The following is an 18,280-nucleotide window of genomic DNA, read 5'->3' as shown; positions in this document are numbered from 1 at the left end:
AATTTGACACGGTATCTTAGCACCTTTAATATGATATTAAGTGAGCAGATAAAATGACCACATTAAACCAGAGGACTGAGCAGATACTGTGACCCGGTTGGCACGCCATGGTTGCTTGTTAAAACAAACTATGGTTTAATGCAGGGCTAGGGAAGTGCAGGCCTGGGGAACATTTGCTGCTCTCTGGCCCTCTCTATTTGACCCCCAGGACCTCCCGGCAGCCCTACTCTGACCCTCCAGAAGTGCTTTTGCTGTGTCTTTGAACAGAGGCAATGCCCTGTGTTTGCCCGGATGTGACTATGGCTGGAATGTGGCAGATTGCACAGAAATAAGAACCACGCCTGTCATTCTCCCCATTTCTATTTCTGGCCCAAGCCACTTTTGCCACTGGCATATAACTCCGGCAAGATTTCTCATGAGCAGCTGCAACCCTTGGGCTCAGGAAGGTAAACCCACTCTGGCTGATAGTGAACATGCTGGCTCCCACTGTTGAAAGGTTCTCACCCTCCTTCTCTCCTGTTGTTTGCCAGTCTGGTTTGCTGTGACATCCTAGCCTGTGAGTGGTAACCAAGGTTTATTTGGGACTTGATGTTTTGGGGAAAACAAACCACGAGCCTGGGTTCGGAGGTCACAGCAAGCCAAACCCTGGCTTGTTTCCCAGCAATGGTGGCAGCAGTAGAAGCAGCAGCAGGGTGAAGTATGGAGAGAGCCCCACTGGATTAAATACTTAGAGAAACTGGAAGCTGCAAAACCCACCATTTATTGCTGGCTACTGATGTCCACCACTGTAGAATACTTTTTGGAGCCGCTTGATCGTCATTAATTGTTTCTGATTGTTTTAACTGTATTTTTAATTGTATTTTATGATGTGCTGTATGATGCTTTGAGATGCCCGCATCACAGATGGTAATTAAGTATTTTTATAAGTTTTTAAAAAGCAAAAACTGAAAAGAACACCCAAAGCTATGATATTTGGTGATGCACAAGTTGAGTATGTATGGCACTGCAGCATGGGGGGGGGGGTGTCATTAAAATTCATTGAAATTCCAGTCCTTGGGGGGGGGGAAGCTGTTTTCGAAACACCTTTATTGTTCAACTCCTTAATATATTGTCTATTGTTACTTTGAGGCTTCAAAGCACATACATTTCAGTAATCCTTGAGGCACAAAAAATGCCACCCAGACTTTTTGAGGTGCTTGCAAAAGGAAAACCTTTAGGTTCAAAATGTGCCTGGCGCCCTGCTAATTTTGAACCCAGGGTCAGTGGGTGGAGTCTGTAGGAAATGTTGTGATGCAGTTCACCAGACTACTCTCTGTACGCTACAAAATGCTTGCTTGAAATGCACAGGTGATACTTACGTAACTCTCCCACTTTCAGGATATCACACAGCATCTTTGTTAATTCGATACTACTTCGACCAAAAGGACACTCATGCTTGTCTTCACGGCTGCTGTTTTCTAATACAATCTGAAACAGGAAGAAAGAACTGAGAGTTTACAACAGGAATAGCCATGTCTTCTCAGTAAGCATCATAAACAGAGTTCCACTTATTTAAATATTATATACTACCTTTCAAGGCAAAGAGCCCTCTCAAGGAAGTTCACAAAGAGAGAACGAAATCTCCCTTAGTACCCAAACAGTGGCCAACTGATGAATAAGGTACACATAAATAAAATAAGCAGGAGGGTCAATGTCAGACAAGCTTCAAACAGGATAAATTATTTTTGTTCCCCTTCTAAAAATGGTTAAATTCATATGGCCTAACTTTGAAGGGGGGAAGCGATGTTCCTACCCTGCTTCAGGCAACGCAACACTCAGAACAGCTCTATGGTGAGAGCAACCTCTATGTCTGCTTCTGACACACGGATGAGGAGCGGGTTCGCATGTGATGCCAAGCCATGGTTAACCAAGGCTTATAAACCAACAACAAACAATGGCTTATGAAAGTCATTTGTTAGCAGCCAATAAACTATGGAAAAGATAGTCAGACTAAACCATGGCTTTGCATTAAGTGGAAATCAGGCCACTATGTTAATACTTTTATTCCATTACTGCAGTGGGTTTCCAACTTATATCCTTTAGTTCAGGCATCCATTTGCATACTAGTTTGTTTGCTGATGAAGCCTTGTACATTTTTAGCAAAAAACAAACAAACTCCATGCTCATAACAGAGAAACCCGGAACATTAGTCATTCTCAATTTATGCCCACTACCACCCAGGTATGCTGGGCACCATCGAATTTGCTTGGAAGATCTGTGCCCTAGAAGGCACACAACCTTCCTCTGCAGCTGTGCATTGCCAGAGAAAATAGTACAGTCTTTCAGGGAATTCCCTGATAATCTTCCAAGGAACCCAGGGTTGCCTAAGAACAGGCTTTGAAAACCACCGTACTAATGTGCACAAGAGTATAAATAGGGTGAAGTGATACACACTAAATGTTATAGTCATTATGCAATCTTTAGATATTATAAATACAAAAATTAACCACACTCCTGCACTAAATCCCACCTTAGTTTCCAAATTAGCATTTTTAGAAACTAAAGTGATATGTAGGCTTTCTGAGAGCTATCTGCAGAACCATTAAAAGGATTGTCTAGCGCACTGGAGATAGAAAAGTTTGGTTTATGCACCAAGTAGTACTTTCAACATAGCTGAGGAGTGAAAACATTTTCACCTGATATAGCTCTGACTACAGCTGAGCATAAAATGACTTTTGTCTTTTTAAGCCTTGGCCCAAAACCATAGGGGAAATCGGGATGGTTGCAACTGCACTATAAAACACAAAAATGCCACTGCTAACATCACATCTAACTGGATGGTGCGTTTGAGTTGGACTCTGATAACCTCACCTTTCATTAAAAAGCAAAACCACAAGTTTCTAGCCTTTGATAATTGTTGGGAAACAACCCAATCAATGTTTCTACTAGAAAGAAAGAAAGAAAGAAAGAAAGAAAGAAAGAAAGAAAGAAAGAAAGAAAGAAAGAAAATATCCAGATTACAGTGGTACCTCGGGCTAAGTACTTAATTCGTTTCGGAGGTCCGTTCTTAACCTGAAACTGTTCTTAACCTGAAGCACCACTTTAGCTAGTGGGGCCTCCTGCTGCCACCGCACCGCCAGAGCACGATTTCTGTTCTCATCCTGAAGCAAAGTTCTTAACCCGAGGTACTATTTCTGGGTTAGCGGAGTCTGTAACCTGAAGCGTATGTAACCCGAGGTACCACTGTACAATTTCAATGGTCAGGCTTCCCCACCCCCCAAATTTACTCACATAAATGAGGTACTCCCTATGACATCCTCTCTCCACCCCACAGTTCTCTGTCCTCATATAATTTCTGCCCTCTCCTCAACAAGTTCCCTCTGCAATAACACGTATTTATGCAAATATTCAACATGGTGTAATGTCAGGTATTTCTCCACCCCACTCCTCTCCAGCAAGAGTAAATAATGTGGATGAAGGGCAGAGAAGTATGACTTTTGTCTTTGGAGACGGAGGATTTCACATACGACTGTCCTGCACTTGGCTTGCAGATTGGAACACAATTTCCAGCCGGACTGCGTGCTGCTTTGGGTTGCTAACAGCAACTCCTTGAACTTGGTCTTGGTAGCAAATTGCCAACCAGTGCATATATGTTGACATCAGCCAACTGCGGAAACTGACCCCACACCTCTGGCATTGGGTACTTCATCTAGAACTGCAACAACTGCAGAGTCAAGGTCACTCAAGGCAAGTGACTTTTTCCTCCAAAGTGTGCAGCCATTTGGGCAGTGGGTCTCTGAATGTTAAGGAGAAGCGCTTCTGATCAATGCCAGGGCGATGTGACTTGTAGTCCAAAACATCTGAAGGACACCAGGATGAAGAAGGCTTCCATAGCCTAAAGAGGGCAGACAAGTCCTCCATGTTTGCTGGGGCAGGGGTTATACTTGAGCAATACCATGCTCACTGGGGTTATGACTTGCTTAGATCATGGTGTCAGGCTTCAATAAGAAAAACCTGTTGGGATACTGCCAGGGAGACATAGGCCATCACTGCCTCCACGCCGACTCCGGACTCCGGACGTCCATCGACCTCCCGTAGATACAGTATCAGCAATTAGCGACATGAGCTCCAGAAAATAGCCTTCCACATTCCAGAACTGATGCACGCTCTATCAGCAGAATTCACACAGTAAAAGTTGCACTCAGGAGAGCATTATTTAGAAAGTTTATTCAGCGTTGGTCAGAACAAAGAAAACATGACCGCCTGCTAGCGTGTTCAGGCACCGAGAGAGAAAACGAAAGCAATAGGAAACATAAACATCCTGTGAACAGGAAATACGCAGACTCTGTGACTCACATAGCCTGCTCCCTTTTAAGGTGGAACGGAAATATCCTAACAAAACCATGGGTCAAACCCATGCTCTGCTATGATCTTGGTTGTCTTGGAAAAGCCACTCATAGCCTAACCTACATCTCATGGCTGTGAGAGGCTCTGAAAGCTGCTATGAGGTTCTTCAAGGAAGAACAGATGTGAATGACATAAATAAAAATAGTTTCTGAAGAACTCACCCCCTTAAAATCCACTCCTTTCCCATATAATAGCATCTTAATATGGGGACATTGTGCAGGGGGTGAATAAAGCCTCTGTGCTGATAACATTCTACTACTAGCATCCAGACACCCAAGCTCTCATCTCTTAAATGTGCCAAACATCAACCGCTAAAATTTCAGCACAGGACAAACTGGCGACTAAACAGAAACACTGGTAGACTTGCCAAATATCTCTGGCTCCTAGTCTTTGATGATGGAGAAAGTGGTAGAAACTCAGCAGCCCATGCGAATACTTGGTGGCTGAGAAATCAACACCCTTGGTGTCTCCAAGCATTATTTTCTCCCTGCTGCAAAAATAAAGGTTTAAACTACACCTAGTTGCGAAATGCTACGGGTAAAGAACTGCAGGTAACCTAAGAAACGCTTCTGCAATTTCTGCTTTTACACTTCTGCAGATTCCCTTCAGGAACATAGTACATATTGAATGACTCACTCCTTCTGCTTTAGAGCCTTTCACAGCGGAAAACTCACAGTTCTCAAGTATGGCAGAGATGATAAAAAGGCTGAGCCAAAGAAACGCAGGCATGGTATCTATCAGATCCCTCCATCCTCATGCCTGCTATTCTCTCGTAACAAAAACTAAACCCTACATAACAGAAGGTGCTATTTGGTTGGCAATTTAGATACAGATAATAGAAATGGGTAATAAAAATAAATGACGAGACAAAGGACAGAGAAGAAGACAACAGACTCCGTAATGTCTTGGTTCTCACAATTCCATTTGCTAGTTCTCACATTAGACCAGCATATTAAGTTTTCATGAGTGGATAAAATATTTAATGGTGGCAGAGAGTCTGCATGTCTCATAAGGCAGGGTTACAGCAATCCATTAAGACGATCTGAGAACCAGTTGAGAAACTTTGTCGTAATTTACATGGCAAATAAAACGGCACTTTGAGGAATCGATATGCAAAACAGTTTTCAACATCTGCCCATATTTACAGCACTAAGGAAAGGCTCCTCATTCTGAGGAGCGCAGCTAAGCAATTCTGATGCAATGGCAAAAAAGTACATCCCCGCTTTTATTATAATGCCATGGGAAGCTGGCAGTACGAATAACCAGAAAAAAATAAATATTACCAAGTTTAGCAATAGATATTTAAAGCAATGGCCATATTGGTAATCTGCCATTATATTGGAATGTTTTTCATGCTCTAGTGAAACAAATGATTGCCGATGCCAGCAAATATATAGCTTCGAAACACCAGAGTTGAGTGACACCATCAGCAGAAGCTTATGGCTCAGCTCTTGCTGGACTTCCCCTGAGGAACCCTGGATACCTTTGCCTTGGTTTTAAAAAACCTAAACACAGAAAACTAGAATATGGAAAAGACTAGATTTCAATCAAGATTATTTGCTGCCTTCAAGTCCACATCCCCTGTGTTAAAATGGTTTAAGTGAGTTGTTCCTTTGTAGCTGTGCCTGAATATATTTCATCCCTTCATTAAGGCTCACAATTCTGAGCTAGTCCGAGACCTTTCATTCACGGATGTCAGTGCCTGCAAAACAACTACCTTTTGTTTTCCGCTCCATTTTGAAAACGCAACTAAAAGCAGGGGGACCAAGGTGATGCCCTCTAGAAGTTGTTCAACTTCCTTCAGTGCCGGCCAACATGACCAATTGCCAGGAAGATGGAAATTGCACTGAAACAACATGTAGAGGGCACCATGTTGGCTACCATTGATTAAAACAAATATTCTAGGTAGCTGTGTATCTGCACGCACCGTCAGTGGATGTGCCATTCCAAATGATCTACTCCCCTGTTTAATGTCTGCAAGGTAAGGAAAGAAGGAAAGAAGGAAAGAAGGAAAGAAGGAAAGAAGGAAAGAAGGAAAGAAGGAAAGAAGGAAAGAAGGAAAGAAAGAAAGAAAGAAAGAAAGAAAGAAAGAAAGAAAGAAAGAAAGACTGGCTTTAAATACTGTAGAACTGGTGGATTTAAATAGTGTTATTTTGTGTTTAACCAAAAATGATAGGGAGATCAGTGGTATAAGAACAGTGGTACTGCTAACTGCTCCCACCAAATCTATTTGTGTGGCGTAGTGGTTATGAGCAGTGGACTTGTAATCTGGTGAACCGGGTTTGCTTCCCCGCTCCTCCACATGCAGCTGCTGGGTGACCGTGGGCCAGTCACGCTTCCCTGAAGTCTCTCAGCCCCACTCACCTCACAGAGTGTTTGTTGTGGGGGAGGAAGGGAAAGGAGAATGTTAGCCACTTTGAGACTCCTTACGGTAGTGATAAAGCGGGATATCAAATCCAAACTACTCTTCTTCTTCTTCTTCTTCTTCTTCTTATTATTATTATTATTATTATTATTATTATTATTATTATTATTGCTATCAGAATCCAGACTATGGTAAGGAACATTAGGAAAGAAGCCACTGTGCTAGATTTTGCACTTACAGTAGAGTGTTATGACAACGCAGAAAATGCAATATGCCCAGCACAACAGCTCAAGAGACAACTGAAAAACCCCTGCATGATCAGTTACAGGGTCTCAGCAAGGAGGATTGTTGAAGACCTCCTCTTGGCACCCTGCATAGCAACTTAGGCCACATTGGGCCAGATCTGTATATGAGCAAATGAAGGTGCCTTGTCCTTTATGGATGGCATTGCTTGATCTGGCACAGCGGAGCCCCTAGAAGTCAAAACTGCAACAATGATCAGAACCCCCCAAACAGATACAGCGGTGCCTCCCAAGACGAAATTAATCCTTTCCGCGAGTCTCTTTGTCTTGCGGTTTTTTCATCTTGCGAAGCACGGCTATTAGCGGCTATTAACGGCTTAGCGGCTTAAAGAAAAAGGAAACAAACTCGCAAGAACTCGCAAGACGTTTCATCTTGCGAAGCAAGCCCATGGGAAAATCGTCTAGCGAAGCGACGCAAAAACCGAAAAACCCTTTCATCTTGCGCGTTTTTCGTTTTGCGAGGCATTCGTCTTGCGGGGCACCACTGTATTTTCTATGTTGCCCTCTGTCAAAATGTGTGCTGGACTACAGTGTGGCTAAATCATTATTACATTTACTCGTATTCAAAACAAAAGACCAAAAAAAAAAAAAAGGCACACTCACACCTGTGTGAGTTCACTTGCTGAAAAATTATCAGATTAGATGTGCATGATCTACTCTAGGTGAAGCCGTACATCATATTTTCCATTTTCTTACAAACTTTTAATTGTTCTTCATTATCATTTTTTATATAAAAAGTTATTAAAGGAGCATGGAAATGAATATTCAGCCACATAAAGAAAAATTCATTTATGTTTCTGGTAGTTTCACAGTCTCCACCAGCGAGCTCCCACAGCTTTGTTAATTAAGGAACCTCATGTTACCAAACATGATTGCTTCCAGTGTGGCTCTGCTGTTTGAATATTCCTCCATACTAGTTAAGAAACATCACAGAAGACTGTGGGGGAACCACATAAATTGGGTGAGACCAGAGAGAGTGCTGGTAGAGAAATATTAAGCAGAGCAAAACAGGCTAAGCTAGGGAAAACAGTAGGGTTTAGGCACAATTTCCTCTCCACTGCTGAAACTAAATATGCTTATATAACAGTATCAATGGTCTATAGGCAGACTTCAGGCTTGTGGGTCCCACTTTGTTTTTCTCCTAGGAGCCTGAAATCTGGTGGCCTGGTGCAAGAGAAACAAATTTCAGATTAAAGAATTATGACTCCAGGGATTTATTTTAAGTAACCGAACTGAATAGAGCACATGGCCCTTCCACACAAAAATCCACTCCTGTTAAATCTCCCGGCTTTCTTCATTTCAGCCGTATAACTGAGACAGGGCTGCCACTGGTAAACAAATGGGAATCAGAAATCCTTGCCAATCTACTGCAAATCACACAGACACAGTTCACATGCAACCATGGCTACGCAAAAACGCATGAGTGCGCGGGCATTCAGAGGAAAAATCACTGCTGCTCCTCTCCTCTCGTGGTCTTCCTACTGCTGCACTTCAAGGAACTAAGCCATGGACTAGTCATTGCATCTGAGCTAAGGCTCATGGTTTGCTTTACAATAGACAAACCATGAGCCGTAGGCAATGTTCATCATTTACCACTGACTTGCACCTGCCCAGTTTTTTCAACACAGCATAATTTTTTTAACTTGTTGATTTATTGATTTTTTTCCAATATAGATCTTGCCTTTCCCCCATATGGCAGGCAGTTAATACATGGGCAATGCAGCCCTGTTATCCCTTTTTATAATCATTATTTTGTTTTATGTATTTATATATAGCACTTTTCAACCTCCCAAAGCAGTTCACAGATTTTATTTTAAATGCAATGTGCCATTAATAAGAATTAATACAGTGAAAGAAGAAAACAGAAAAGCCAAATTAATCAATCTGACAAACGAAACCTAGGCAAAAGCTTAAATGGATTACAAATGACCACATTTAGATGAAAATTACCGTATTTTTCGCCCTATAGGACGCACCGGCCCATAGGACGCACCTAGATTTGGGGGGGGGAATAAAGGGGGGGAATTATCCCCCCCAGGCCCCCAGAACATGCAGCTCTCTGCAAGCCGTGGAAGCCCAGCGCGAAGCTTGCGGAGAGATGCGCAAAGCCCGCTCTGGGAGCTTGCGGGCTTGGGGGAGGGGGAAGCCCGTCGCCAGCCTCCAAACCACATCGGGGGACAGCTGGATGGCGGCGTTCCGCCTCCCTGCTGTCCCCCGAGCTTGTGGGGCTGGCGGTGGGTCTCTCCCAAAGCCTGGAGAGCGAGAGGGGTTGGTGCGCTCTTTCAGCGAAAGCCTGCATTCGCCCCATAGGACGCACACACATTTCCCCTTCCTTTTTGGAGGGGAAAAGTGCGTCCTATAGGGCGAAAAATACAGTATATGTGGAGCTTTTAAGTTTAGAAAAAAGTCAAGTTCAGTGACATGGCAGACATACAGTGGTCCCTTGGTTTACAACCATAATCTGTTACGGAGGTCCGTTTATAAACCAAAGCAGGTTGTATGTAACCCAAGGCGTGCTTTCGCCAATGGGGCCTCCCCCCCAAAATTGTTCGTAATCCAAAAAAAAATGGGTTGTAATCCAAAAAAAGGTTGCAAACCGGGACACGCACTTCCGGGTTTGACGTGTTTGTAACCTCCCCCCTAAATAAATTCACACATGACTCAAATTTTGGTTTTGGTTTTTGGCAGAATTTAGGCCACAACTTTACTGATTCCAGAAAGTGACCGGTTGCATAGGCTCTGGTTCGACTAGCTCCCTGCCAGGCAACGCTGACCCAGGGTTCCAACATAGGTCAGCCAAAGGTGAACAGCTGGAACAGCGGAAAGCCGGGAACGGGCTAACTCCACCTCCCAAATGTCCCCCTGAACTCAGGCACGGGCATAACCCCGCTCAGGGGTTGACCAAACCATCGAGTCCCTGGATTCCTTTAATGGATGCATTAGGTAAAGGTAAAGGTACCCCTGCCCGTACGGGCCAGTCGTGTCCGACTCTAGGGTTGTGTGCCCATCTCACTTAAGAGGCCGGGGGCCAGCGCTGTCCGGAGACACTTCCGGGTCACGTGGCCAGCGTGACGAAGCTGCTCTGGCGAGCCAGCACCAGCGCAGCACACGGAAACGCCGTTTACCTTCCCCCTATAAAGCGGTACCTATTTATCTACTTGCACTTAGGGGTGCTTTCGAACTGCTAGGTGGGCAGGAGCTGGTACCGAACGACGGGAGCTCACCCCGCCGCGGGGATTCGAACCACCGACCATGCGATCGGCAAGCCCTAGGCACTGAGGTTTTACCCACAGCGCCACCCGCGTCCCATTAATGGATGCGTTATCCCATCCCTATCACCTGAACCAGAGCCTATCCGCAACCTTACAAGTTGTGACAATTTGCTATGTGGCAGGCAAAACCCAAATGCAAACAGCCAATCAGCCAAGTGGGGGAAATTCCTGCCGTGCCCCTGTCCCAATGACAGACGACACACAACGGCATAGCAAGGTCAAGCGCAAAGCCCTAAAAGTAGGGAGAGGTGAGCGGGTGTTCCAAATGCACATGCCGAAAGAGGAAGCTGTGGGTCACGTGCTTGGACTGCGTCCCATTGGCCAGATTGCACCCAGTTTTGAGGGACCTACCAATCAGGTGTTGTGGCTGTCCAAATGTACCCACCCACAGCACAGGGTATCAGTTTTCCAGGTCTTACTGCAATATGTGCCCTCTTTAAGGGAGGACCCGATATATAAAATTACAGAGTGTGGATTCAGTGGACAGAGAGGTCCGTCCCCCCCGCCCAGCACTAGAAGCTGTGGCCATGCAATGAAGCTGAAGCGGAAAATTGCGAAGTATTTCTGCACACAGTACATGGTTAAACTAAGGACGTTGCTGTCACAAAAATTTGTTCATCGTTCCCAGTGACAAGCATTCAGATACATACAGTGCTGCTGCCTCTGACTGCTTTGTGGGGAGAGGCGCTGGTGGAATTGCCTGCCCTGGATGACAACGGGGATGGGTGCTAGACATCTTGGTTGGGGAGCGGCTACCAGGGCCAAAATATCACTGGCCAGTTCTGCTCTTAAAAAATCAGCATGAAAAACAAGGAAGCGGAAATATCTCTGGACTCTAGAGGCTATAAAACCAGGGCTTTTTTCCTGGGGGGACGCATCCCCCTAAACATTTTGTGAATCTAAGTTTGGCCTCCTTGAGGGGCAGTATTTCAATATGAGTAGGAAAATGAGAGTACCCCTAAACATTTTTATTAAGAAAAAAAGCACTGTATAAAACAAATGGCAACAAACACAAAAAGGGACTTCACGGGAGAAGGACGAGAGAAAGAACAGATGAAGAGGAGCCAGAGAGAAAATACAAAGTGGAGATGCAATTACACAACAGATTGGGAACATAACAGCCTCTTAAGCAATGTTCTGAATGTGATGCATTAGGAGGAGTAACTTAATAGAAAATAATTAGCAAAGAGTAATTTTCTTTTCTACTTTTGTGGGAAGTAAAAGAATCACAGCCTTAGCCTTTCCCCAAAGGTAACCGTGTACCTACCCGCATATTTCTGAATAAGCATCATGTTAAAATTTTACTTCAGAAACGATCACACAAAATATCTAACAACTCAATTTTGAAGAAGATAACATGAGTGGGCAGAAGGCTTTTTCTGGAGCCTCCGGAAGGATGTGTAGGCGGCCTTCTATACAACAAATGCACAGGTTATGAAATAGGCAGCGCCCAAGCTGACTGACTCAACCTAATTACATCTTGAATGGTCTACAGAGAAAGGTTGCATTCGTCTGCACTTTTGCGGCTTCTGAAACAAACCTCCTCCTCCATCAAGATTTCTGATGTCTTGAAAACGCAAGTAGTAACTGATTTAAACTGCCTGTCAAAAAGTGAGAATCCAAATTGTGCAAATGCTTCATCACTCGGTGGCTACAAGAGATCAAGGCCGGGATTGGGTTTTTTGTTTTTTTTAAGAATTTGGTGTTTTTTTTTATAATAATATTTATTAAAAGTTTTCAACAGTAAAAAGCATACAAAGTTACATATAGTTTTCCAATATCCACAGTTCATTCTCCTCCTTGGACTTCCTCACGACTCTCGTTCCTGCATTCTGAACTCATAAATTTTACCAGCAAATTATTAACTTGTTTCAATTCTAATAGTACAATTTTCCAATATTAAATCTCAAACTTTAGAAAATTTAAACCACAATTCTAGAATCTTATTTTTAAAGTGATATTTATCCAAAATTTGTCTTTTCTTTTAATGGCATTTAAGTTCTTATTCCTTTTAGCTAGTTTGTTGGTACCATGTTATTGCAAATCTTACATCTTTCTTAACATTCATACAATTTATAATGTTTTTGTAAATAATCCTTAAATTTCTTCCAATCCTCCTCCATCAAGATTTTTGATGTCTTGAAAAGGCAAGTAGTAACTGATTTAAACTGCCTGTCAAAAAGTGAGAATCCAAATTGTGCAAATGCTTCATCACTCGGTGGCTACAAGAGATCAAGGCCGGGATTGGGTTTTTTGTTTTTTTTTAAGAATTTGATCTTTCTAATTGTCTTCAGAAACGTGATGAATGTGTTTCAAAGGCTATAGAACATACTGCAATGTTGTGCGTACATAGTAAATGTTTGCGATTCTCTCTTTCAAATAATGCATTTCCAAAAGCCAACATCTATGAATGATTGGTCAACCCACCAGGACCATGTGCAGAAGCCAACAGGGACTTCCGAAGTCCAAGGCATGCCACTCAGGCTTGCTAGAATCTCTTCAGAGGTTGTGAGGAGAGCTATTTTGAAAGAACAGCTTTCTCAACACAAAACACCAGCAAGTTTGCCAGACTCTGGCTGAATCCACACCGATCATTTTGTCTGGAATTGACACTGTTCATCCATCCAATTATTAGAAATAATCCGGTGAATCTCCTCCCAGTTCCTCTATGTCCCCTCTCATCTCCACTTGAACACAGGGCTGAATTTGATCAGTATGTAAAAGAGAAAAAGAGAACAGAACACGCTGGAACAGGGGTGGGGAATCCTGAACCCACAAACCAGTTCTCGCTCACAGCAAGACTGCATCTGGCCCTTTCAGTCCCCTCCTACAGCTGTACAGCACAGAGAGAAAATGGCGCTGGTGCTCTGTAAAATGTGTGGTTGCAGTCCTGCCTCTGTAAGAAGACCAAAGCAGGGGGGAAATTAACAGCAGGCTTGTGTTTCCCGCAAATATCGTGGTACCTCGGGTTACATACGCTTCAGGTTACATATGCTTCAGGTTTCAGGCTCCACTAACCCAGAAATAGTACCTCGGGTTAAGAACTTTGCTTCAGGATGAGAACAAAAATGGCGTGGCAGCGGCATGGCAGCAGTGGGAGGCCCCATTGGCTAAAGTGGTGCTTCAGGTTAAGAACAGTTTCAGGTTAAGAACGGACTTCCGGAACGAATTAAGTACTTAACCCGAGGTACCACTGTATGCAAAAAGACGTCCATGTATTTGCAGCTCCATGCATGCAGTATTTCTGATGCAACTGCATAAAGTTTGAGTCTCTAAATAGCTGCAAATGGTGCTTGCAGTTCTGCTGTGCATTGACCTTATTTGCATTCTGCTGGGAATGCCAAATTCTTTTCGCCATTTGCACAGTTAAGATAAGGAGTCTGTACACTTTTTTTTTAACTTTGTGAAAAAAAGAAAATGAAGAGTGCTGTTGAGAGACGGATAGTACACATATGTCTGTTTCCATGGAAAATAGTTCTTTCTTTGTATGTTTTTAAAGGGTGTGTGGTTGTGTGTGGGTTCCATCCAGTACAAAAATGCACTGCCCCTTCCCCCACAGCAGCTTTCCACACAGCTATTGGAGGCCTCAGCCCCCAAAAAGGTTCCTTACTATTACCCTAGAACAGGGGTTGGCAAAATTCTTCAGCCGCGGGCCGGTCCACTATCCCTTGTTAGAATTCCTGCTCCATTATTGCAGTCATGGGGTTTTTATCTATCACATGACAGTATATGTTTTGACTCCACAGAGTGGGAAGTGACAGACACAGGATGTTTGTGTTACTCTGTTCCGTGAAGTGGGACTATTGTCTTTTGTCCTTTTTCTCTTTGCTGTCTGATGCTAGAGAGAGGGAGGGAGCAATGTTGCAGTGCTCCGTGTGTGTTTATATGTACCGTATTTTTTGCTCTATAAGACTCACTTTTTCCCTCCTAAAAAGTAAGGGGAAATGTGTGTGCGTCTTATGGAGCGAATGCAGGCTGCGCAGCTATCCCAGAAGCCAGAACAGCAAGAGGGATTGCTGCTTTCACTGTGCAGCGATCCCTCTTGCTATTCTGGCTTCTGGGATTCAGAATATTTTTTTTCTTGTTTTCCTCCTCCAAAAACTAAGTGCGTCTTGTGGTCTGGTGCGTCTTATACAGCGAAAAATATAGTAAATAAAGTAGATTAGCCAAAATGCTGAGTTGGTGAGGTCTGTCATACATGAGGCGCAAACATTGCGGATCCCTAAGTGTGCCGGTGTCAGTTGGCATCGGTCGCTGTGATGTTCGGGCAGAAGAAAGCTTTTGAAGCTCCCGAACAAATGACCAGGAGGGATGGAACATGCCAGTCGGGCATGTGTCTCTGCCAGGGTCCTACTTGAGAGTAGGCTGAACTCCTGACATCCCTCAGATCTTGTGGCAGGCCAGAGAAATGGCACTGTGGGAGGGGAGCTGGAAGAAAAGGCGAGGGGGGCTAGTAGTCCTCCTCCCCACCCCCCAGCCCCAGCCCTTAGCTTCCCTGGGGCTGCTGCCGCCGCCACCACAACCGCTGCTTCTCATGGGTAGGCAAAGCGAGCTCGTCTGCTCTGCTCTCTGGCCCATAGGAGCAGCAGGGTGGCAGGAAGATGAGCGGTATGAAAGGACTGGCTCCGGAGTGGGGCTGCTTAAAATGGCACTCAGCCAGCTCAGCCCAGTCCCCTTCCTCCTCTAGGCAGGGCAGGGAGAAGCCAGGAGGGAGGGAGGGAGGAGGAGGCACTGCGGTGTGTGTGTGGGGGGAGTGGAATGGCGCAGGATGGGAAATGGCGCAGCCCAAACCATCAGAGTCCCCATACCAACCCGCGGACAGTCCGCAGGCCGGATCCTGAAGGCAATTGGGCCTGATCCGGCCCTTGGGCCTTAGCTTGCCGACCCCTGCCATAGAACTATGAAAGCAGAACTGTAACTTCATAAATTCCAGTTTTGCTGGCACTCACACAACAGGAAATAAAACAATCTTTGTTTTCAGGGGGGGAAACAGTGAGGGAAACCACTCATCCATTTGCTTTCAGACTCAAAGCAATACACATGAAATGATAAACGATAGAAGAACTATTTTTAAAAAGTATTTATCTCCTTTAAAACAGTCTGTGGGATTTATATAACAACTATGAATCTCTCAGCTGCCATCAACTAGAGCATTAAGTGCCAATTACTTCCTATATCTTTCACTGTAAATAACTGGGACAATTTTAGCAATAACAACCTCCAAGAAGGCAAAGTTAATGGGAGATAAAAATCCATAGGTGATGGTGGCTATAACCTGGACAAAGAAATCAAATAATAAATAGCAGTTTTACGTGAGCTAATGAAAGAAGTGGCTGGTAATTATGCTCTTTTCATATAATTAGAAAATGGCAAGACAATGCGAAGAAAAACCCATTAGTCCAGTAAAGAACGGAACAATTGAAACAGCCTTTATGAGCTGCTCAATATATAATTAACTGTTCTTGAGTACATTCATTTTAAAGAACAACAGAGGAGACTATGGTTCTTTTGGGGATATATATATATATATTCATTGTTGTAGCTATCTTTAAAATGACTTTCTAATATATAAACTCCTATATATACTTATCAGAAAGTAAGCCTCATTGAATTCAATGGAACTGATTTCTGAGTAGACATACATAGGATTGCACTGTCCAGACCTTATTTTATGATGGATTCAATCTTCACTATGCTCCATTCAACCATTGTCTGCTTTAATGGCCATGGTAAATTGGGGGTGAGAAGTCTTCGAAAGACCAAATCTGAAAAGCCACTGTCCCTGACTGTCTTTTAACATGGTGACATTTTATTAAGGAGTCTCTGTATTAGATGTCTGTAAAGTGCCCTTTACAGAACTCTGAGGCTTTGGTTTTATGCCTGTTTGAATAAAAGTTGTAGATTAACTGATGTAACTTAAAGTTCATTTTTTTAACCACAACATTTTATACTTGCAATTTTTATATATACTTAAAATTGTTTTGGGGTTGTTGTTTTTTTAGTTTTTCTAATGCCTAAGGCTATTTCTCAATTTCCAGTGACTTAAGATAGCCAAGATTTTGGAATATTGTATGCACTCTGCCATTCAGAACTTCTCCACTCCTCTGCTTGCATGGAGGTTAGGAAAGTTTATGAAACTTACTCAGGCACACACTTCTAAAATGTCAGAAAATGCAAAAGAAATAAAATATAATTCACTGCTACCTTTCAAATAAGTTGTGTGGGCAAGAAGTGGGAAGGAAAAGAGAGAAGTAAAGTAGGAGAATGAATCAGCCTTCCTTTATCCCACATGTCTAAGTGAAATCAATCATAACAGATTCCTTCCTCTTGGGAGTCAAAACATGCAAAAGAGGTTTTTAGGTCTTCAAGTCATCTATCAAGGATGGCATTTATATCGGTTTGAAAATAAATTTGGGGGTCACTGCTCAGCATTTGTCAGAGCTTACAAGAGAAAAATCATAGCTTGCTTTGCCCTCTTGGCAAATTAATTTCAGCAATTAATTGCTATTTGCAATGTCATGAGCCCATCTGCTTTCCTAGAATGATGGACAAAAAAAGAAAGAAAGATAAAAATACCCTGCAACAAAAACGCGCTCTTACCCGGATATAAGCATCCTGTTGATGTTTGGCAAAGTACAGCATGTTGTCGAGAGCCAGCATTCCTGGAGGAGTCTGCGTAAAATCCATGGCTGGGTTCACATGATTCTGTGAAAAGGCAGCAAGTGTTAGCATTAGATATGTAATCACATGAATAATTGGACTAACTGCCTTGCAGGTCAAACAAAACACAAGCAAGCAATACAAAATACAAAGTTTCCTGAAGTTGCTTGAGTTTAGCTCCCAACATTCTCCTCTCTGAAAGACTGCCTTCTCCAATATTATCTTGATGATGCTTTGAGATTACCTGGAGACTGGGGTGTTCAGATATGCAAGTACCCCTGCCTGAATGGCTGTGAGCAAAATCGAGGCATGTACAGCCCACCATTAGCAGGCCACTGGCCTCAGCTGTACTCACCCACCTGCTGCTATTTTAATAATAATAATAATAATAATAATAATAATAATAATAATAATAATAATAATAATAATATATTTATACCCTGCCCATCTGGCTGGGTTTCCCCAGGAACTCTGGGTGGCTTCCAACAGAATATTAAAATACAATAGTCTATTAAACATTAAAAGCTTCCCTAAACAGGGCTGCCTTCAGATGTCTTCTAAAAGCCTGGTAGTTGTTTTTCTCTTTGACATCTGGTGGGAGGGCGTTCCACAGGGCGGGTGCCACTACTGAGAAGGCCCTCTGCCTGGTTCCCTGTAACTTTGCTTCATGCAGGGAGGGAACCGCCAGAAGGCCCTCGGCGCTGGACCTCAGTGTCCGGGCAGAACGATGGGGGTGGAGACACTCCTTTAGGTATACTGGGCCGAGGCCACTTAGGGCTTTACAGGTCAGCACCAACACTTTGAATTGTGCTCGGAAACGTACTGGGAGCCAGTGTAGGTCTTTCTGCCTTTCTGCCTGCTCTCTTTCCCCCAAGGATGAAATAGACTCACCTTGGGGAAGAGAGAATGGATAGCAGAGAGGAAGGATCCAGCACTGGCAGGGGAGGCCCATGGACAAGATGCTTGGAGGCAACAGGTCCTATAATAAAGCTCTACACCCCCTCTGGGAGAGGACACACTCAGAACATCATTTCCTACCAGCCAGGAGGGCTGTTCATACTCTCTCCTCCCCAACTGGAGTATTATTTTGTCCTAGGGAGTAGCAGGACGAAGCGGGCTGGCGCTGCACCCTTCAAGCATCAAGCTGAACATGCAAGCAACCCCTCATTGTTTTTTCAAGGATTGAGCTTCAATGCTCAAAGGAGACCATGTACTTTGGGGGCGAGTACAAGGCTTCTTGCAAATTTGAGAACTTGGTTTTTCCAGGTGACATGAGGAATTCCTGGCAAATTAAT

General features: G+C 43.6%; 1 protein-coding gene across 4 annotated transcripts in view; it reads right to left on the bottom strand.

The window, feature by feature from the left end:
• Positions 1 to 18,280, bottom strand: part of ELMO1 (engulfment and cell motility 1) — a 312,564-nt gene that overhangs the window by 138,349 nt on the left and 155,935 nt on the right. For all 4 annotated transcript variants that reach the window (XM_081931087.1, XM_081931085.1, XM_081931086.1 and 1 more), the window contains 2 exons: positions 16,926 to 17,030; positions 1,359 to 1,467 (listed from right to left, as the gene is read on the bottom strand). In XM_081931087.1, coding sequence (XP_081787213.1) covers positions 1,359 to 1,467; positions 16,926 to 17,030 — 214 coding nt within the window. The remainder of the gene's footprint in view (positions 1 to 1,358; positions 1,468 to 16,925; positions 17,031 to 18,280) is intronic.

This window comes from Podarcis melisellensis (genome assembly GCF_964234715.1).
Source record: "Podarcis melisellensis genome assembly, chromosome: 12".
Taxonomy (NCBI): domain Eukaryota; kingdom Metazoa; phylum Chordata; class Lepidosauria; order Squamata; family Lacertidae; genus Podarcis; species Podarcis melisellensis.
Note: the sequence above shows the minus strand (reverse complement) of the source record. Positions and strands in the feature narration are given on the sequence as shown.